General features: G+C 46.1%; 1 protein-coding gene across 5 annotated transcripts in view; it reads right to left on the bottom strand.

The window, feature by feature from the left end:
* The window catches only part of WHRN (whirlin), an 84,944-nt gene extending 69,988 nt beyond the window's left edge, over positions 1 to 14,956 (bottom strand). For 2 of the 5 annotated variants that reach the window (XM_053564760.1, XM_053564768.1), the window contains exon 1: positions 13,591 to 14,953. In XM_053564760.1, coding sequence (XP_053420735.1) covers positions 13,591 to 14,208 — 618 coding nt within the window. In that variant the 5' untranslated portion in view covers positions 14,209 to 14,953. Of the gene's footprint in view, positions 1 to 13,590 lie in introns of all 5 variants that reach the window. The other 3 variants (XM_053564777.1, XM_053564788.1, XM_053564797.1) reach the window with 2 other exon arrangements.
* Between the last annotated feature and the right edge of the window lie 8,040 nt (positions 14,957 to 22,996).

Genomic DNA, 22,996 nt, shown 5'->3' with positions numbered 1-22,996 from the left:
CTAGGAAGCTCAGAATTCAATTTAGAGATGAAATACTGCTCCTGTCAAGGACACCCACACACATACTTTCCAGCATCATTCTTTATTCCATTACCTTTCTAATGAGGTGCTTTTCAGGTTAATTCACTCCATTTTTTTTTTTACCTAAGCAGCAATATTAATTATAAACATATTAACAAATAAGTTAATGAGCTATATAGAGTTTAAAGAGGATGTTAAACCTCACCATTCACATGGTAGATGCTCAACATACCGAATGCCAAGTGGATGAATAAATACCTTGATCTAAGCACATCTCTAGGTGTAGATACATCTCTAGGTGTAGAGGCAGAAATACTTTTTATTGATGTCTGGGCAGTAACTGCTTTCTCCCCCTACCTCTCTATCCACTCTTCAGAGCTGCTTTGCAGCTGCTGAGTCTAGTCTAACAACACATGCCATTTGTAAATATTTCCTTTTTAAAAAGTCAAAAAAAAAAACTGATTTCTGTTCCGATGGTATTTATCTTCGTTCGTTCTTTACAAGGTTTTTGTTTCCAGTCCTTATCTTAAACATAGTTATTGTTATTCAATTTTAAGCCTCTTTAATTTTGTGAAGGCAAAAAGTAGAAACCAAATAAACACATGTACATGTATTAAAAAAAGTCAAAAAAGTATTATTTCTGTATTCTTTTGGAATGATGACATACCGGGGTAACGCTCTGGTGAGAGAGAATTCACTATTTCTCAAACAACTGTGGCTTCACAGTAGCATCTCCAACATCTGTGCACCTGCCAAGGGGCCGGGACCCGGGGCACAGCTATGCCACGAGGTGGCCCACCTGCTCCAGCTCTGTGTGGTCATCTCGCTTCCTTGAGCTGTTACATCCCAAGGTAAATCAACTGGATGGCAGGGCAGCTGTGAGAGCCCTTCCAAGACCCCCTCCCTGAAATGCATCTCAGCTCTCAGCAGAAAGATCATGACACAGCATGACAATATATGTTGAAACAGAAAAGCAAGGAAGTGGATGATTCAACAATTGAGGGAATGGGACAAAAGGCCAGGGGAGAGAGTGAAGAAATGGACTGGGTAGGATGGGAATGGAGTTATCTTCTTCTCCTCTTTTTGGTTTTCTTTACGGCTCTTTAAATCTGCCTTTAATTTGGGCCTTACAGGGTAAGTTTTTTTTAAAAAAAAAAAATAATAATAATAAAGCATTCATCCCTTCTACCTCCTATTCTTTATGCGTTTGACCTTCTCCAAGGGCTCAGTGTGAAGATGCAGAAAGAAACCTTGGCTCCCTTACTGGAAACGCTGGGATCTCAGGGGCGTAATAGGGACTTGACATTTTGAGCCCCTGCTCTCCACTATCATTGTTCCTGAATGTTTAGGCTCTGTGAAAAGGAAAAACATGAACAATCAAAGAAAGGGAAAAAGAGTCTTGACCTTGGGGATAATGCTACCAGAAATCTGCAAGAAAGTCACAGAATGTCCACCCCTTTGCAAAACAACTCACAAAACTAGGACAGAGCACATTCCAGAAAGATATTGATTCCTTTTTAATGCAATTCTTCAATTATCCTCTAATCCTAGCTTTTAGTCTCTTATAATTTAAGTAAACTGCTTTATAAATGTTCTTTTAAATTTTGTCTCTTTATTCTATTTTTTTCTTTAAGGAAGAACTAACAAGATTCTAGGAATTGTAAATATAATCACTAAGAGATGAGCCCCGATGGGTTTGCAATGGCGTGTTTTGCTGTCCAGGATTGATGTGCAAAGCACACAGATCCATCAGGGATATTTGTTTATACCAATACCATCTTCTTGAGTAGATCTGTATATTGATGGGGGTTATTGTCCTCCCAGACTCTTTTATATCATTGTCTCTTATCACTTTCTGAACATTCTCAGTTGAAAAGGTGATGGGCTTCCAACTTAATACAACCTCACACTGAAGAATCTGAATTTAAGATGGATGAATCAACTATTTCCTAAAAAACCTACTCATAAGATATCAGGAAGAAAAAGAATGATAGATTTGGTGACATCAAAATGTAAGACTCTTGTCATTAAATGGGCATAGGATATCAATAACTCATATACCAAATATACATGTGTAAATACTTATGTACAAACAATAAATATGTAAAAGTGTTCAACTTCACTATTTAAATTATGCAAACTAAAATAATGGGATACTTTTTTGTCTATCAGACTGGCAAAAATAGGATACTTTTTGTCTATCAGATTGGCAAAATGGAAAAGAAATATAATATCCGGTGTTGGCATAGCTAGAGAAAAATGAAGAATCTCAAACACTGTTAAATGTTGGTAGGATGGATTATAAAGAAAACAAATTCCTTTCCAACAGCCGTTTGGCAACAGTTAATCAAAAGCCTTAAAATTATGCCTCTTCCCCAAGCCAAAGCCACCTCTAGAAAGACAGCCCAAGGAATTATTAGAGACACACTTAAAGATTAACGGGCAAGAATGTTTAAAGCAGCAATATGGATAATATTTAAAAAACAAACTGTCCAACAAGAAGAAATTGGTTAAATAAATCATGTACCTCTTCACTACAATATATTATGCAATTGTTAAAAATTGTGTTCTAGAAACATTTATCAAGGTGGGAAAACAGCCATGATACATTGCCTGGTAAAAGAATCAGGCTAGATAACTTTGCTCAGAATGGCAGTTTTGTAGAGACTATCCAGTGTAAACACAGATGCTCTCAAATTGTCAACAGTGATTACTTCTGGGTAGGTGGGAGGGTGGGATTATCAATGAGTTTTGTTTTTCATCATTTTTTTCCTGGGCTGTCCACGTTTTAAAAATTGAGCCCATATAGCTTAAATCATTTTTAAAAAGAAGGAAACACACCCACAGGGGCAGATCCCTCTACGCCCCATGTTTCCTATGAACCGAACACAATGACCTTTTAACTTGTCCAGTCTGGACAGGGTTGATGACCACCAGCCTTTTACCTGAGACCCAGAAAAGACCCTGCTTTCATCCTCAAAATGAGCTGATCTGGTAGTGTTGATGAATTCAGACTCGGTCATTCAATGAGATGATTTCACCAACCACCAGTTTATTTCAAGGGGGGTTGAGTTGAGGTCACAGTTAACTATCAGGGTATTTCCACAGACAATGTCTGAAATAAAAATCTGACAAAGGTCATGACTGGTGAAAGAGACAACAAAGAAGGAAGAGAAAAAAGGAAAGGAAAAAGTGCCCAGTGCCACCTCTGCCCCTGATCTCTAATCAATAAGATACAGAGTGTGCCTGGGAAAGGGCAGGGTGGCCCTAGCCAGGGCATTCTGGTTCCTTCTGAGTTTTCTCATCAAATGGCTATAATGACATTTCATGCCAGGAACAAACTCAGGGAGGAAATGTGTATTTACTGAACCTCTGCTCCTGCCAGCACCTCACTGGGCCACATACCTCGCTTGCCTGTTAGAGGCAGCGAAAGCCGTGGCAATGAGCATGCACTTTGGAGGCAGAAGAGCTGGTCCTGTTGTGTCCATGGCGAGTCACTTCTGGTTCTGTTTCCTCTCCTGGGGGGCTAAGGTCAGTGAGGGACACACACGAAACCCACGCAGAGCTCGTGACATCACACAGAAGATTTCCCACCGTGGGGATACTTATTAATGTCCTAAGTATTGTAAGCATCTTACACATGTTGTCTCTTTGTATTCTACAGTGCCACCAGGGGCATCATCTTGTAGGAAAATGACCCTAACACAGCAGTTTGCACACAGGTGATCATCAAAAGTTCACACTTCAATTCTTTCCCTGAATGGTCATTCGTATCTCCACTTTAGAGATAAGAAACCTGAACAGTGAAGTAACTTACCTGCCATTTTACTGTTATTCACAAAGAGGAATCTGAGCACCAGAGAGGTTAAGAAGCTTTTTCAAGACCTGACAGCTACCAAGAGGCAGAGCCAGGGTTAGACACCCAGAGACTCTGGCCTCAGGGCCCAGGCTCAGGCACTACAGGGTGTCTCTCTCGCCACTATGGGTGTAAAGATACAGGCCCTCAAGTCCACAGAACCTAGGTTAAATCCTGCCACTTTCTGGTTTTGTGGCAACAGGCAAGTGACAAACTTGGTAATTTCACAAAACAAAGCGGTAACCGTGGTACCTACCTTGAACTTCATGACGCTGTTTTGATGTTTATATTAGTTTATACATACAAAGTACAAAGAACAGTGTGTGGTCTTTGCAAGCCCTACATTCAAAGTTTATTATCATTCGGCAAGCAACAAAGAAATCACCAGGGAATATATTATCGTGGCCCAAGTGACAGGGCAGGAAAGAAGATTCCCGAGATGGGGGCAGTGGCTGGGTGGGCAGGTCAGCTGGGAAGCGTGCACTGAGGTTGGACCTACTGTCCTGTGGGCAGCACAGGGGCAGAAAACAGAAGCCTTGTTTCAGAAGAGGGCATGCTGCTGGTCTGGCCAAGTGTGGACTCGATTTGGGAAAAGGATTGTCAGCAGATAAAAGGCGATTGGATCAGGGCAGCCCAAATGCCAGGTTGAGGAGCTTGGCCTCTGCCCTGCAGGCTCCCAGCTCAAGCGCAGCGTTCCAGGTCTGTGTGCGGATTGATCAGCTTGACCAGATACACATTTAGAGTGCACCCTGCCACCTCCGGGATGGAGAACGGACTGGCGCACAGATGAGCGAGACAGGAGACAGACAGATGGGGGAGCAGCCGCTGCAGCTCTGCAGTGATGGTAGAGATGGCAGGGACCGGGGGAAGTATGGTATGAAAAGTGCTGGGGAGAGGCCAGGCCTGGTACAGTCACCAAGGGAGAGAGCAGAGAAGACCAGGCCAGGGTCATTGACTTGTGAGAAGTCCGTGATTTGAGGGGGAAAGGAGGAACCACCATCAGAGGGCTGGAAATGAGCCAGGATTTCCAGAGCAAATAAAGAGATTCCTAATACTGGAGAAGAGGTGAAAATATAAATAAAAAATGAATACCTACACTAAAAGGAGACACAGATCTTCCGCAGAGACAGCAAGGCTAGCAGATGGATGGAGATTCAGACATCCAGGGAAGCAGAGAAAGAATTGGAGGAAGATCTGTATGTGTATGTTGACCTTTGAAGTAAAAATCTCAAGATTTGAAGGGACTCCTGGAGGAGGACTAGAGAGAGCTGGTAGAAATTTGGGAGGTTTAGGGCTCCCCAAAGAGGGAGAGGAGGCAGGCACAAGAAGAGAACTAAAGGAAAAGGGTACACTGGGTCCAGACACAATGCAGGATGCCACCTGTCCACATGGGACAGGAGGACAGAAATGGTAGGAGAACCCCTCCCCTGACCTACACGTGAAGTTAACTTCCAAAAGCTGGACCCCTTTCTTTCTTTATCAGGAACAGCTTAATGAGGTTTAGCGCACGATTGCAGATGTGGTTCAGATAAATCACAGATTGGGTTTTTTTTAAGTGCAGAAGCCCATGTTATCAAATCACCGCTTTCATCTGCATTAATTGCTTTAATGGGCTCTGGAAATAGCCCCCTCTTCTCCCTCTCCATCAGGGTCCCTGGAGAGTCCATCAGGGAAGGATGCTGCTGAGGTTAGGGACGTGGCCGATGCTGGGGGCAACGCTGTCACCTTCTGGGCCATGTGTCTGTATTCTCTGCCTCCCCACATTTTTTAAGATCTCACAGATAATCAGAAGAGAAGTGGGGACACACAATTCCCTTCAACCACTGGGCTTTATTACTGCTGTAAAGCAAAAATACAGACGCCATAAGCCAGATAGCAGCAAATAGGTTTGTAAAGAAAATCTGTCCACATGGGAATATTGACTACATTTAGTAAATGACTCTGCAATTTCAAACAGCTACGACAGATCACATGGGCCCCCGAGTCCAGGTATACTTTCTTCCAACGGCACTTTAAAAAACAAAAACACTAAGCAGGCACAATAGAGGACTTTCAAAACCAAGTAAATGCAGTCGATAACATTTTTCATCGCAATGTTTGCAACAGGACCTCCACTGCCCTATTCTCAGACTTTTGATGTGAAGTGATGACCTGTTGGGGGAGAACTCTCTGTCAGCTTTGGTGGTAGGGATATCTGAGTCACAGAGAGGCAAAGGGACCTGCCCAAGGCCATGGCCAAGTAACACTGCCAGATGAACCCAGGTCTATCTCCAAAATTCATCTCTTGGATTTTCTAATGTATCGACTGACTTTGCACATCTGGAATCTTGCTCCCAAACAGCTAAGGAGCTGGTCAAGTCTTTATGTGGACAAACAGAGTTGGGGTGGGGAATCCTAAAGGAAGATGGTGCTTCCCCAACTTTAGTAGTTAGGAAGACTGGCCTGGGGTGTTTGTTAATTCTCAGACAAGCTAATGTGTGAATTGCCACTTCTAAGACTCCATCACCTGTGTATTTGGAGGCACCCTTTTGGATGTCACTTTACTGTGTTCTTCCCTGTAGCCTGCAGGGTTAGAAACCGGGAAAGAGGACATTTGGGGACTTGTTTATGAATGGCTGATGTACTTGCTTTGCATTGAAAGTTGGGAGGATGCTGATGGTAGGAAACTGAGGGAGAGAGAAACAACCTTAACAAAACTGGCTGCCAACTGAAGCAAAGCTCCAGCCAATTTAGTAGGAGCACAAATTCTCAAAGGGAAAAGGAAGCAAAGGTTCTGGGGCTGAAAAGGAAGAAAAACTAAATCCATTTATGCATTCTTGGTAGAGAATAAAATAGCTTTTAAACACGCTTGTGATTACTGGGGACTCAGCCTTCACCCAGAATACTGGGGCTGCTAGAAACCTGAACAGTTAAAAAAAAAAAGACAGACGATGTTATCTCACCCAAAATTGGTTCATTGATTGCTTCAGAATGCATAAATGATTCTATTTTGGAATCACAGACACACTCAGGCTGCTGAAATAACCCACTTCTGGGGATGTGGCTTGAAAATTAAGAGCAAAGTGACAAATGAACTAGCTGAAGGAGTCTCATAGGGTAGATCTGGACTGCAGGGGGTGGGAAAAGATATTGCCCACCCAGGCATGGATCGCGTTTTTAAAATGGCTTTTCATTAAAATAGTAGCAAAAGGCTTCAAGTGCTATCACACCTAATAAGGCATTTGATCCCCACAGCCATTTGGAAAGGACGTAGGTGGGAGGTGCGTATGCCCATTTCACAGCTCCCAAGATGGAGGTTCAGAGATGTCATGTGAACTGCCCACAGCCACACAGCCAGGTGGGTAGTATACTCTAGAGCAGGCATCCTCAAACTGCGGCTCGCGGGCCACATGAAGCAGTGTGAATTCTATTTGTTCCCGTTTTGTTTTTTACTTCAAAATAAGATATGCGCAGTGTGCATAGGAATTTGTTCACAGTTTGTTTTTTTTTAACTATAGTCCGGCCCTCCAATGGTCTGAGGGACAGTGAATCGGCCCCCTGTTTAAAAAGTTTGAGGACGCCTGCTCTAGAGCTTCTGGCCTTCCTAGATGTTACCATCCAGCGTTCACTAGGCTGCCACCCACAGGAGCTGGAGAATCCTGAACTCACCAGTGCTGGATTGGAAGCAAGATCATTCTATCCATTCATTTATTTATTCAAACACCTACTGTGTGCCTGCAGCTGGAGATATGTGAATGAGCCTGGCAGATGAAATCTTGGTTCTCATGGAGCATACTTGTAATGGGGGAAGCAGACGATAAACAGCAGTATGTCCTGTTAGTAGTCACGAGTGGGCTGGAGGAAATTAAAACTGGGTAAAGGGATGGAGGGGTGGGTGGGGTGGCAGTGCTGCTTTGGATGGATTAGCAGGAATACATTAGGCCTGAGGATGTCATAGCACTTAAAATGCTGGGGCCCGGTGGCCAGGGATGGGTCTATGTCTCCCATGACCTCCCCAAGGATGGAGACCTGTGTGCTGTTCATCTCTGACTTCCAGGTACCAGCCATGGCCTTGTGGCAGGGTAAATGCTGCTTAGAGGATGCATGGACAAATGATGGAATGGGTTGTGATACACCACCTCCCAACCCCCCTTGATGAGTAGGTCTCAGACCCCCCCCCCCACCCGCCGGCTTTGTGAAATGCAGTCTCTGGGTGATTCTTAACAGGCACAAAATGCATCATTTGCCTGCCCTCCAGCAGGGGAACTATCTTCCAGGAGGCTGACTACACAACTCTTGGGCTACACAACTCTTGGTACATCCCAGTGGTGACCTTGGGCTCACTGATTTCATCTCCTCAACTCTTTTCTTCCCTAGGAAAGATTAAATGGGACGAGAAAGACAAAACAGCTGCACATAGTAGGCACTCATTAATGTCAGTCTCCTCTCTTCCCAATACTCTTCAAGGAAAGCAAAGTTAAAAAGCCAGTGCAAGGTGAACTACAGCTCCTCATTGATAAGGATGTATCGGTGTATATGGGTTCATCAGTTTTAATGGATTTACCACTCTGGTGAGGGATGTTGCAAATGGGATGGCTATGCACACACGGAGCAGAGGGCATATGAGAAATCACTGTACCTTCTGCTCAATTTTGCCTTGAACCTAAATTGCTCTAAACAATAAAAAGTCTATTTAAAAAACCACATCACAAATGCACTAGCCTTACAGTGCTTCCTGCAGCTGACACCAGGAGTGCACAGGAAAAGAACGGAGAAAATGCATTTGATTCCTACTCCCAGTACCCCTTTCCACCTGCCAGGCCGTCAAAGTAAAAGGGAAATGTCAGCAGCACAGAAATTTTAAAAATCACCCGACCCTGGGGTGCAATTAGAAGTCTCTGTGAGCTCAGGCTTAATATCACATTCCTGTTTAGGAGCTTAAAAAAAAAAATCAGTTTTGAAAGATTTGTGTTTCAACCTCCAGCTACCTCTAGCCATTTATTGTCATTCTTTGTAATCAGATTCTCTAGTCCTGGCTAGGGACTAGTCTGGGGTCCCTGAGCAGTGGAGACCAAAAGCTGCCCTTCCAGTCGTAGTAAGAACCTTTCTGGAGAGCCACTTGGAGCCTAATCCGCTATGAATGCCTGCTTCAGTGCAAAGCCCTTTGCAGGGCGGAAGGGGGGATTATGACTCCAAGGAGATGTGCATGTGCCTTGAGCATGAGCAGACAGGCACTCGTGCTAGGGGCTGTGTGCAGACAGGTGCAGACAGGCTGTGTACCACATGTGACAGGCAGAGGTGACAAGCAGCATCACACACACAATCCAATTGGTTGGGGGTTAAAGGATCATACTTATCTTCGCAGTTCCATCCAAATGATGAATCTATGGGGAGTAATAAACAACACTTTTTTTTTTTTCTTTTTTTAGCAGAATGGAATGATAGAAAAACAAGATACTGGTGCTGGAGTGATTCTATATCTCTTTGATGTCCAGCTTCAAGTCAAGAGGCAAGAATCTTCTATCAAAATAGAATTGATTCTTAAAGAAAAAAGCATTTTCTTCTACCCTCAAAAATGTTTCTTTGAATAGTAAATAACCAGTTGAAAGGATTTTGCCCTATCTAGGTATCAAAATTTTCTAAAACCTCGAGTATCAGTTTGAGTCAACTAAATATACAAGACTAAATTAAATAAATGGACCCTCTCAATATACCGCATCACCCTGGATATGCAGCAACCCAACATCTACTCCATAAAGCGTTTGTGAATAGTGAGCTTTCCTTCCACATGTCATTGTTGGCAGGACTAACAGGACTCAAGGATGAATGCAGGGCAAGAGGAAAGTCTGTGCACGCCTATGGTTTCTAAAGTGGAATACAGGAACCAGCCCAGAGGGAGAAGCTACATTTCAGATACAAAGTTGGAAGTGGTAATCATTTGTAACGGCTTCAGCTAACCATGTAAAATGGAAAAAGGACATTCATGTCATATGGAACGTGCTGGACCAAATATAATGACATATTAATAGAGACAGATTCCTCCTGGGTTGTCATACAAAGGAAAGGAGGGTGTGATAGCTCTAATGAAATGAAAGGGTGGGTAACAGTTTTGAACTTCTGGACTCTTTCAAAAATTCTAATATTTTCCTTGGATTTACCCATGGGGATGCTGAGACCAGAGTAAGTCATTTAGTTTTTATCGAGATAAAACACACACACACCTCAAACTGATACCTGGATAGCCTGCATTCTGCTACTTTCATAACCGGGGGATGAGGAAAGCAAGCAGGTAACTGAGTTTGATTTTGAGCACTCCTAGGGTGGTGCTGTTTGTGCCAGAATCCTATTGTCATTTTCTCATGTCCTCTGGAATAGCACAAGGGTTTATGTTCTTGGGTCAAAGATAGCAGTCAAGTGCTCGTTAGTATGGTGTGTAATCCATCAATTTCCTGATTTAGTAGCATGCTACCTGGCAGAGCCAAGAGTCTCGTCTCCCAGTTCCGTAGCCAACCTTCTTTACCCTGCCTCAAAGGAAGGCAACTTCAGAAGAACCAGAACACATCAGACTAGACATTCTAAACGCCTTCTGTGCAGAACATACCAAACCAAATCAGACTGAGCTGGAAGGGACCTTGGACAGCCCCCGACCCATCGACCATGGGACACACAGAGAGGATCAGCAACTTGCCCAAGGTCACACAGCAAGTGTGCAGCACAGTCTAAGGCAGCATCCCTGGTCTGTGAACTCTTTGGCCAATTTATCAAGAGTATTTGGCTGAAAACCTTTGAAAGATCTACTTTTCTTTAAAAATCATTATTAGTTGGCTCCTGTTCAAGTGAGATAGATTTTTCAAAAATCAAACATTTCAACATAATTGCAAATAGCGAATGGCTTGCCTTATCTGGACTTGTCACTGCAGATTTAGCAAATGGGTTTCAAGAGAGGTATAGGAGCCCCAGTGGATGAAGGAGAAAATTCTCACTGAACTGTTGGGGGGTAACAATGGATGCGTGATTTGTCAGAAACAGAAATGGGAACAACTTTGTCTGCTCAAGCCCCTTTAAAACAAGTGGCAATCCTCTCTTGTTCATAAACTCTTAATTAACTTGATTGCTAAAATTTCATTTCATTTTGCTTACAATTGATCTCTCCTTTTGGAATACTCATAGGACCCTTCTTCCTATTTTTCTATCACAGAAAAAAAAATAAAGATTTTAAGATTGAAAACATATCTTCTGCTAAATGCAACGTGGTATCCTAAGAAAGAAAAAAGGATGTATGCAGAAAAACTGGTGAAATACGAATAACGTCTTAAGTCTAGTTAACAATAATGCCCCTTTACCAAAACGTCCCTGACACAGTGCCTTACACCCTGGTTGCTTACAAAAAGGGGTTCTCAGTGGAGAAAGAGCAGTTTTTGCCTAGTAGATAAGCTGAGACCCCTTCTGGATGTCAGTTAAAAGACTTAACAGTCTTAATTTTGTGGAAATGTGTCAACAGTTCTCTAGGTGTCCTTTTAAACTGTCCCTGAAATGATCTACCCAAGGAGCAAACCCGGCCCAGGCCTCAGGGACTAAGTTCCGCCTCCTCCGTTTTAAATTCCACCTACTGAAGAAAAGTCTGTCTCGTTTTCACCTTGGAGTTAATGTGAAACAAAGCAACATTCATCTTGCCTGTTGTTTCTGAGGGATCCATCCCAGGCAGTTTAAGCGTCTGACAATGGCCCCGGAAGAGAGGCAATTCTGACGCTTGAGCTCCGTCTGTCTTAGTAGCTGCCTCAGTTGCAAAAATGACAGTCGGAGACAAGGGCGCTCAGCTCACACAGGCTCCTGGGCCACAGGCTCCTACGGGTCAAGGACACCGCTGCTCCTATCAACCTCTCCCTGGCCGGCAAGTATTCTTTCTCGGGCTCTCTGGCTTCAAAAACTATGACATGGAGAGTTCAGGTTTTACTCTGGAAGCAACAGAGTAAATAAACGAGTTAAGTCCGGTGCTGCTCTGAGTCACAGCTTAACAGCACCTTGATGTTGTTCAGGGAGATGCAGACAGAAGATGTAGAGCCCAATCAACAAAATGGGGCAAGGGTGGGGAGTCCTGCTGGTAAACTGAATGCACAGCCACCCTGCTGGATCCTTACAGTATGGCTGGGTCTGGGCCGCAAAATGAATCAATGTTTTTATTGTCCAGGTTAACTAACGGCCTTTCCAAAGCCTATCAACTGGTGATGATTAAGTTACCCAAGTCTTTTTAAATTGCTACTAAAATTGAATCCATATTTATAAATGACCATGTGAATCCAGTATCTTTAGAGCATAAATTTATCATCTGGGAACTCTAGATTTTTCAGGGCCAAGGTTAATGTACTATTTCTTTATAAATACATAGAATGCTAGACAAAGGGGAAAGACTGATACAGGGGAAGGAGACAGAGAGGAGAATTGTTGCATGGAAACTCACAAAGAGCTCTGCCCGTTGCACCCTGGAACACTAAAAACCCTTGGCCTATTTCCAGCAAAGAAGTTTCTGAAAACCACGGGGCCTCCCTGAGGGGGTGGATGGGGTGGGAAACAAATAAGGGAAGCCAAGGTCGGAGATGAGATGGCGGTGTCCTAGGTGCACGGTCAGGAAATTGGCTCAAGACTCACCTGGTCACAGGTCACTGAATAGCCTACAGGAAGTAGCCAGGGCCCTCTGCTGACTAGGAGGTTCCCAGTAGCCCTCACTAGAGTTCAAAACCTACACTTAGGAAGACCAGGACGCAGGGCCAGGTCATAGGTCGGCCCCACCCCCTGAGAAGCATTCCTCTGCATCAGCAGCTGATGTTCCTTTGCCCCCAAATTCTTCACTGTATACATAGGGGTAGGGGTAGGGATGGAGCTGAGTGCCTGCAAGGGTCCTTGAATCCACCAGTAGAACCAAACACTATCCATCTCATGGTCTAACTGGTTTTCAATAGCCTTGTGCTGTGAGATTTGCGAGCACACACACTCCTTTAAACAGCTTGATTAAATTCCTGGAAGCCTATTGTCATGAGGTTATTTTTCTCAATTAACAGACACAATAAGTACAAATACTCTCACAGGGGCTGGAAGAGTGGGGTTATTTTTGACATTCTGGCAGGAGCCTCATTTTCAACAAGGTTGGGGACCACTTATCTGGTCCAGTCGCCCTATTTTCCAAGTGGAGAACAAGAGGTTCTAAGAGGGCAAGTGACTCATTGCCTGGTCCAGGAAACAGCAGGGTCAGGCCAGAGCTTTGTGGATCACCCAGTCTCCTCAGGCCACTTAAGAGCCAACAAAACTTTCTTTCAAAAGGCAAAAACCTACAGGACAACAACAATAGCGGAGGTGGGAGGGTGGAGGGGTGGCACCTACTGATTACTAACATTTATATTTATGCCAAGCAAAGTCTTTATCTCTTTTAATTGCTCTTAAGAATCCACAGCCCTTTTCACACTTTTTGATCATGCATTGGCTCTGGTATTTGATACTGTCTTCTGCACTAGTCTTTAAGTTCCCAGGAGGTGCAAGGTCTGTCTGTCTTGTGAATCACTACATTTTCAGTGCTTGGCATCTATTCACTCCACAAACTAAATATTCCCATTTTGAAGTCAAGAATAAAGCCCGGAAAGGTTAAGTGATTTGCCTAGGGACACACAGCATGGAGCCACTGAAGAAGCTCCTTTACACCACCTGTACTCTGTCCAGAACTCCTCTCCAAACCACAGGCCTACCTTGACGGCCTCTGTGTGGGTCACTCGGGCTAGGGACTTGTCGTTGACGCGCAGAATCTGGTCCCCGACCCGCAGCCCCTCTTTCTCAGCCAGGGAGCCAGGCTCCACCAGCGACACGTAGATGCCCACGCCGTGCTCCGAGCCCCCGCGGATGCTGAAGCCCAAGCCCTCGTGGGCCTTGGCACGCCGCAGGCTCACCAGGCGCACCTCCCCCAGCCCCGCGCCGTCGGGGCCGCCCCAAGAGGGCTGCCTGTAGGGGGTGGTGGCGGGCAGGTAGAGGCCCTCCGCGGTGTACTGGTCGAAGAGCAACTGGTCGGAGCGCGGGATGACCAGACGCAGCATAGGCAGCAGGCGCCGCTTGACCGGGCTGTCCAGCAGCACTCGCAGGGTGCGCACCAGGTCGAAGACGTTGCGGCGCGCGTGGTACGCGTTCAGGCAGTGAGTGAACTGCTCCCGCTCCGCCTCGCTCAGCAGCGCTGTCAGTGCCTGGTGCAGCTGGCGCACGTTGGCAGACAGCAGCCGCAGCCCCGCGCCCCCGCCGCTGCCCGCCCCGGCTGCGGAGCCCAGCGAGCCGGTGGAGGACGAGCTCACCGACAGGCCGTCCAGCTGCGCGTTCATCTCCCCGCCGATGCGCGGCCGGACTCGGGGCGCGTGGTGGGGTGCTGGGGCACTCGCGGGCACTGGCGCGACAGCTGGATCCGGGGGAAAGCGGAGATCACGGCCGGAGTCTGGGTTTGGGGGACGCGTAACGGAGCTGAATCCCAGGAGACGCGGAGACGGAGGCTGGAAGACTGGGTGTAGGGGGTACGGGAACAGTGGCTGAATCCCGGGAGGTTGCGGAAACCGCTGCTAGAGTCCGGGGCGGGGGGCGCAAAAACGGCGGAGGTCACGAAACTGGAATCAGGGGAACGCCGAGACGACAGACAGCTGAGTCGTGGGGCATAAAGAGTTGGCTCCTGGAGCCCGGAGGCCAGAGATTGCAGCTGAAGACCCGGGGGCGCGGAGAGAGCAGCTACATTCTGGAGGGCACAGAGACCACGGGTGGCTGGAGCGGGGGGCGCAGCAAAGCTGACCGCCCCGTCACACCATGCCCGGGGCTCCCCCAGCCAGGCCGCCAGTTCCTCTCGGGCTGGGGGACCCCAAAGTAAGAAGTTGGGGCGGAGGCTGCTCTAGTCCCAGAACCCCCAGGGTCGCAGCCGATGGAGACGCGCGGGTGTCCGGCAGGGAGTGCGAGGCATGACCGGGGCAGCCCGGGGACCCCCGCGCCCCTGCACCGCCCGGGCGCAGACGGAGCTGCACCACTGCGAGCCCAGACTTTCCGAACTGTTGAGCCGCCCGGGGCTGAGTCTTCCAGCTAGTTCCGACGCCGTCGCCGTCGCCAACCCAATCTTGGTCCCGCCCCCTCGCCCCTCCCCCTCTCCCGCCCTGTCCCCCAGCGGGTTCTTCAGGAAATGACGTCCCGCCTGGCGCGCCTGGCGGTTGCCTGGAGACGGGGTGAAACAGTCCAGACCCAGGGAAGAAAGGGGTGAAAGTGGGGGGTGGGGGGTAGGGTTGGAGGAACCCCCTAGTTCTCCAGCCCCAGGGGCAGAGCGCGGAAGGAGCTCAAAAACAGCGCCCCTCGGCGGTCGCGGCAGGTGCACCAGGATCGTTTTGAAGCAGTTAGCCAGCTAGCTAATCCACGATTGTGGGGGAAAATAGGCAACTTTTTTTTTTTGTTTGGTCTGTTTGCATTTAAAATACTGGACTCCTCTGGCTCGGTTTTCGACCTTAAAATTTTGCTCTCTCCTTGTGCACACGCATTGGCATTCAAGTTCAAGTGTTTATGTGGACGATTTGGGGGCACCTAGTGCGTGCAAGAGATGAATGCAAGCACGTACTGGTGTCTGCGGGAGCCTCCTCCTGTGCCGGGATCCATCAGACTGGACCCTTCCTGTTCTCCAGTGCGGGGGTAGGGGGAAAGCCTTTTCAGAAATATAAAGTGAACACACCACGGACACACACACACACACAAATGGGTGCGTGTTAAAACCGCTGACATCTGAGTAAGGTGGGTGGATTGTATCGGTGCCAGTGTCCTGGTTGTGATCTTGTCAACACCAGGGGAACCTGGGTGAAGAGTAGGTGGAATATTTATATATTATTTCTTCCTACAGGATGTGGATCTACAATTATCTTTATCTCTCTCTCTCTCTAAAGAATATAGAGGATTGTGAAAAAAAGTTCATCCGGAGACAAAATGAGAAGCAACCCCAAAGTATGTCCTAGGACCTATTCTCTCCGATGTAATCTAAGTAAAAGCCCTTATACAAAAGGAGCTTTCTAAGGCGCTCCCCAGCGCCCCCCCACATAACCGCCACACATCCCTTCCAACCAAAATAGCCTCTCCTAAATTATTCTGCCATGTATTTTCCATAAAACTGTCCTGGAATTGTCAGGGCAGAGCTGATTAACTTCTATCTGGGCGAGGAACAACTAGGCTATTACCTGAAGGAGTAGGTTTGAAAGCTGGATCCAGAAGATGGCTCACTCATGTATATTCATTTGGTCACTCTTCATTCAACATTTTTCCAAGCATCTGTTCTGTACTGACTCATATGCCGGGTGCCCGAGACGCAGGTCAAAGAGGCAAAATCTCTGACCTCAAGGAGGTCACAGTCTCCCAGGGGAGAAAAATCATATGAGTAAGTAAATTTAAAAACTAGTATAGTAAGTGTCCTCTTGGCTGTGGGAGCCCAGGTTTAGGGAAGGAGAATATAGCAAGGACTTCATTGAAGAGATGGCACCTAGATAAAGAACTCCTGAAAAATGGATTTTCTTCTCTGGACCATCAGGAATAGTAGAAAGATTTTCAACACTGTTGGCTTAACTTCTTCCCCAAATGAGGATTGGAATTGAAGCTATGTTTTCCCTAAAGATCAATTCTGTTCTTCAGTTCCCTAAAACAGACCCAGGGTTAACTAACGCCCATGAGTATAACTACATATATTAAATAATAGGGTATCTGAAGAAGATTTTGAAAAATAATCAGGTAAGCAGCCCTGGGATGACTCCTTAGGCCTCTTAAGTTTAGCGGTTAACAGTGTATATCCTTACTCCTCCTTCCCAACTGCTGTTGAATGCTTTAATGCTACTAGACCAAGATACTTAAGAAAAACATCACTCTTCTCCAGCCTTAAAATGTATTAATGGCATACTTCAAAGTGCCACCGGGCAGGGCTTAATTGTATGCAGTTCAGGTTTTCTGCAAATGTATTTCATGCTCAGCCTTCACTCAGTTTGTGTTCTAATTATAATCCTTGTGATTGGCTTGATAAATGCATCCCAGGGGTTAAGACCCTCCTCCCCTTCCTGGCATTTTATTTCTGTGCAAAGGATGTTTTCCAGAAGGTATTTTGCTTTAGGCAACAGAAGCCTCATTGCACAGGCAGTCTTAGTAGAAAAGAAACACTTTCTTCTGCAAACATCGGAGACCATCTGGGATGCTGTGCTATTGTTTAATTTCATAAAGGCCGATTTGGGAGGGCAGACAAGTATGAGAGCATAGAAAAAGAAATCACTGGGGTTTCCTCCATCCGTCATGCATAACCACCTTAGCATCAGTTTGCACCATGCCTGTGGGGTGAGAGACAGTGTGTGACTGTGCTCAAACCTCAAGAATCCTATTACATATGTGAAGATATGTTTGTCGTTCAGGAATAAGCTCTTAGGAACCCAAGATGCCTGGGCTCCTGCGGGCTGAACCGTCTCCAGCCTTCAAGCCCTAAGAAGAAACCATGAGATGCATACTGCCCTCTTCAGAAGGAAAACATTACTCTCCCGCGCATACTGCAGGCTGTCTTTTGCTTTCTTCACCAAAGCCACTTGTAATTGCCCATTATTGCTTTCCAACTCTGGCCGATAAATGCCCTTCCCATAGGAAGGTTCCTGAAAATTTGAACACACCAGAGAATTTTGCTGTGCTTTGCAGTTAGCACAACTTAGAAATGCTTATAAGTGCTTTGTGTTGAACTGGATTTTTGTTTGTTGTTTGTATCTTACGCGTTAGTTTTAACCAAAAGGCAGTGGGTATCAGACAGAAAACCATTATTCTAGTCTCAGAGCTTCCCTTCAACTAGTTGCATGACCCGCAGGAAGTGGCTTTGCTTTTCATCTGTAACATGCAGCTTTCAAACCTCTCCTGTTTCCCCTGAGGGCACCTGCAACTTATATGTTTCATACCCCCTGCAGTCAAAAAAAGCATGTAGGGACTCATAGACTCTCATAAAGATGTTGGTTATTTTCCCAACTTTTTTTTTTTGCAGCTTTTGGCCAGGGCTGGGTTTGAACCCACCACCTCTGGTATATGGGGCCAGCATCCTACTCCTTTGAGCCACAGGCGCTGCCCTATTTTCCCAACTTTTTAATGGCATCTTTAAAGGTGTTTTTTTTTTCTATTTCATAGTCATTGGGAGCTTCTCTCCTTTTCTCTTATCCACCAGAATATATATTTAGAAGGTGATAGAGACTAATTTGAGCTGCATTTCCCATGGGACCTATAGAAAAATATAGCTAGTATGTAAACAGTTTTAAACACTTGCATTTTAACTCGTTCAATCCTCTGCTACTCTGTAAGGGAGATACTATCACCATCACCACCATCATCATCATCATCATCATCATCATACTTCTGGTAAAACAGACAAGATGCTGAGACACAGGGAAGTAACTGTACCCAAGGTTACAGAGGTGATTAATGGAAGAGTTTGGACTTGAACCCAGTCTAGCCTCAGAACTCTTACTCTGAACCCTGTTCTGTGCAGTCTCCCAAATGTCTGGCTTGGAGATGCTGAATTGTCCCAGCTTCTCTGCTGTACCCATATGAGGACCACATTGTCCCATTGGTTGAAACAGTTCAAGGACCACATTTTCTCTAGAAAGTTTGCCTGGAAATATCAGAGATTAAAAACAAACCCCATTTCTGTTTGGTAAACTGACATTTTGTGGTGGAAAGAATGAACAGAGATTTAGTAAAGAAGATGTCACTGAGAGAGATGGACATGGAGAGGATTTGGGGACCCCTGGGTTCTCAGCCTGGACACAGGAGAAAGAAAAGGCTCAAAGCTAGCTGGTGCTGTGTGCCATGAGGAGCCCTTCCCAGCTCTGAGATCCTTAGAGAAAGAACATTGGCAACTGGAGTTATCACTTCTGCTCGAGGACCACAGGCTGTCTCTTCCCTGCAATGTCAGTGGGGGTGGTAGCAGCAGAGGAAAGCGAAACAGTCACTTCTCTGACTGATAGATAATGCAGACGATATTGATGGAAGTGCAGAGGAGATAAGAGAGAAGCGAGAAAAAGACAAAGCACAGAAACTTTGGGACAAGAGGAGAGAACCAGGTATTTATCTTGGCTTGGGTGTAATCTCTTAAGAGTCTCGTCGTCATGGAGAATCATGTGATGTTTGTGCAGGAACGGCATTAGAGTGCAGAGCTGATCTTCAGGTTCAAAGCTCATCTCTGCTGTTCTCTTTCTTTATGACCTTGGGCAAACCATGAAGGGCTTTTATACCTGAGTTCTCTTTCCTATAAAATGGGGACAGTGGCACTGTCATTAGTGTTACTGGGAATATTGATTGTGCTGTTGAATGCAAAGTGTAGATCACTATGCCTGCCACCTACCAGGTGCTTCTACAATACTCAGCAGCCATCTCTCAGTTACAGCTGTTACTACACCGGAGCCTCTCAAGAGCACAATAAATCTCTCTGTGCCCAGTGCTCAGCCAAGGACGAGCACATAGTAGGTGCTCAGGGATTATTTGCTGAATGATTCCTTGGCCCCTCCCTCTCCCACCCTGTGTCGCAGACAGGAAGGTTGCTGCCTGCTTAGTGTCCTACCAGTAGCCTGTGGTGTGTGTCGCAGGCTCTTTCATTAGTAGCTAAAAGGAAAATGTATTGAGTGCCCCCGAAGGCCAGCACTTTATGGGCATTGCTTCTCTCAATTCTCAGAATCCTGTGAAATGCATACTATCATTACCCCTACTTTACAGATGAGGAAACTGTCCAGAATTTAAGTAGTTTTCCCAAAGTCTGCACTGTCACTGAAACTTGCAGTAAGACAGATGAATTGATGCAGATTTCTCTTGCACAGCTTTGGGGGAAATAGCAGACTATCATGACAGTAAAAAAAAAAAAATTGTAGGGAGCCAATTTGGGGGCTAGAAACAGGCAGAACAGTGGAAGTGACCTTATCAGACATGCTGTGCCATAATCCGATTGCTATGAAGCCTGGAAGAGCTTCTTAAATCAGGGGATTAAATATTGGTTACACTGGGACACTCATTCCGACACCAGCTTGGTTGAGATTAGAGAAGCCCTCGGCAAAAACATCCTTGCCATCCTTGCCATCGGCATGGTTAACCCGGGCTGCTGTTCACACATGCGTTCACTCTATTCATTTATTCACCATTCAAAGGTTACTTAGCACCCTCAGCTCTGCCGTTCTGCATTCTGGGTGTTCAGTAGTAGGAGCAAGACTACCCTGTTCTGTGCCCCCCTGGAGCTGACAGTCAGGAGCTGTCCTGTTGTGTGCCTCAAATGTGGTAATGGGTGGCTGGACAGGGTCCTGTGAGTTGTGAAGAGGGTCCAGCAAGGCTTCCCAGCCAGCTGCATCCTCTTCTCTGAGCCTCAGCCCCCAACCCATTTCAGCATCATAGCACCATGCTCACTGCTGCTGGTTAAGTAAAGTTGGAAACGTCACATCATCTCTCTGGGCCTCAGTTTCTTCATCTATAGAAGAAGTTTGCCAAAAGAGCTATACAAAGGGGTGGTTGGAAGACTAATGGGGAGAATACATGTGGAGCCCCTCACGCGGTGGCTGGGACCAGGGAAACAGGGCTTCTTATAGGAAGCAGGACGCTCTGAGAAAACCACTCCTTCACTTTGCTCATCTGTGTAGCTTCCACGAAACATTTACATCTGTGTAGCTGCCGTCAAACATCTTCTTTAACATAGAAAGCTATTTGACTTTCTGTGAAATTGCCTCATTTCCTCAGTGATCCTTGAAAATGGCTTTTTATTTATTTGTTTGCTTGTTTGTTTTTAACTTCATTCTTCTGAGAACTGTGAAAACAAATTCTGTTTTCAAGCCCCTCTGTACACTGTTGGCCAAGTCCTTTCTCCCTGTGCTGCAGTGTTCCCATTGTCCAGTGAGGGGCCTGGAGTGGTGGCCTGCAGGCCCTTCTAGCTCTAAGGGTATGTTTTTGTTTCTCCAGCTGAGAAGGAGGTGGGGGAAGGGAAGGAGAGGAGGATAAGGGGCATGAAGGCTTTTCAGGAGGTTCTCGCCTAATGCAGCTATAGAATTCTGTCCCTGGCTCCACGGCTGACTGGTCTGAGGCTCTTAATGTCCCTTTGTCTCAGGAGTTCAAATAGCAGCTAATGGTCCTAGCTGCCTTTCAGCAGATTTTGTGATTTTTGCCTTTGACTTTGACCATCTTCAAAGATACTTGGCAGACACTGTTATTACAGCCCAGCATGCCCAACTACTCGGCAAATTGTGTCAAAGAATCTATAACTGTTATAGAAGAATGCTTGCTCTCTGCATTCTTCCTTGTTCTCTGGAAATAGGATATCCTTATTGACCTTCTTTGAAGGTAACAGTAAATGGAGTTTCAACATCCTAGAATTGTAGTCTTCTTCTTTTTATTTTTTTTAGGACAGGTTGAACCTTAAAGGTAATATTAATTTTTTTTCACTCAACAAACATTTATCAAGTGCCTACTATGTGCCAGGCACCACATGGTGGCTGAAAGAGCTGAACTCTCCTGGTTCGTATGGCTGCCATCTAGTTGGGAATAACGTATACTGCCTATGGGCTGTAATAGACTATATTTATAACCTGTCGCTGGGTAACAAATTGTTACTTGATTGCTTGAACAACACACATTTTTTATATCCCAGTTTCCATGAGCGAGGAGGGGTGGAGGCATACTTTAGCTCTGCAGTCCCCACCCCTGTGTTGCAGACTGGTACTGGGCTGTAGCCTGTTAGGAATGAGGCCACACAGCAGGAGGTGGGCAGCTGGTAAGCGAGAGAAGCTCCGTCTGTTTTTACAGCCGCTCCTCATCACTCACACCACCGCTTGAGCTCAGCCTCCTGTCAGATCGGTGGTGGGATTAGATTCTCATAGGACCACAAACCCTTCTGTAAACTGTACACGTGAGGGATCAAGGCTGTACACTCCGTATGAGAATCTACTACCTCCTTCCCCCCCAGCTGTGGAAAAATTGCCTTCCATGAAACTGCTGGTGCCAAAGAGATTGAGGACCTCCAGTTTAGCTGGTTCCTCTGCTCAGGATCTCAGAAGGCTGCAGTTGTGTTAGCAGGGCTGTGTTCTCATGAAATCATCACTTGGGATGACCCACTTCCTATTCATGTGGTGGATGGTAGAGTTCACCTCTGTGACTGACGGAGGGCCCCATCTTTATGCTGGCTGTTGACTGGGAGCCACTCTCTGCTCTAAGAAGTTGCTGATGATATTTTTGCAGGTGGCCCCTACATGTTAGTTGATGTCTTCAAAGCCAACAAGTCTCTCTCTCTCTCTGGTCTGCTAAGATGGAGTCTTACAAAATCTCATGCAATCACAGGATGACATCCCATCAATTTTGTCATATAAACAACCTAAGCCGGGGAGTATTACCCTATTACCTTTATTCTATTGGCTAGAAACAAGTCACAGGTTCTCTCCCAAATGAAGGGGCAGACATACAAGGGCGTGACTCACCTGGGGATCCCCTTAGGGTGTGTCTGTCACATAAAAAATGGCAAAGAATAATGAGTGCCCAGAGGAAGAAGCCCCTGGTTCTTACAGGTGAGGTTGAGAAGACGTCCTAAAAGAAGGCACATTTGAAGGACGATACTCAAAGAAGGGTCACCAGATGGGCCAGGTGGGAAGGACACTGAGGCAGAGGACAGCATGAGCAAAGAAAATGCAGCAAGAAAGGACACAATATATTCAGGAAACCAAGGAAGTTTGGGGCAGTTAGATGTAGCAAGTATGTGCAGAGAAGTGGCTGCAGAGGACAGGGGCAGGGCTGGGCTGGGACAGACGTGGCAGCTGGGCCGAGCAGTGTGGCCAGTGCTCTGAAGGCAGAGCAGCAGGCAGCCCTCCATTTGCAGGTGCAGATTCTGCTTCTTCCTGGGGGAGCCTCAGGCACCTCCTGTAACAGCTCTCAGAGGTTTACAGACGCACTTGTGCTCCCTGAAGAGCCACAGTGAGTGCAGCGCTCTGTCGAGAGTATGATACACACCGGAGCTGCCTAAAAATAGGTCTGGGCCTCTCTGGCATACCAAACCACGTACTATTTGTGCTGGAAGAGACTTCCAGAATCCACACAGACCAGGCTGCCTTTTGTCCTCACCTCAGTGTGAGGCAG

Source organism: Nycticebus coucang, chromosome 2 (assembly GCF_027406575.1).
Source record: "Nycticebus coucang isolate mNycCou1 chromosome 2, mNycCou1.pri, whole genome shotgun sequence".
In the NCBI taxonomy this organism is placed as follows: Eukaryota; Metazoa; Chordata; class Mammalia; order Primates; family Lorisidae; genus Nycticebus; species Nycticebus coucang.
This window is presented reverse-complemented; position numbering and strand designations above follow the sequence as displayed.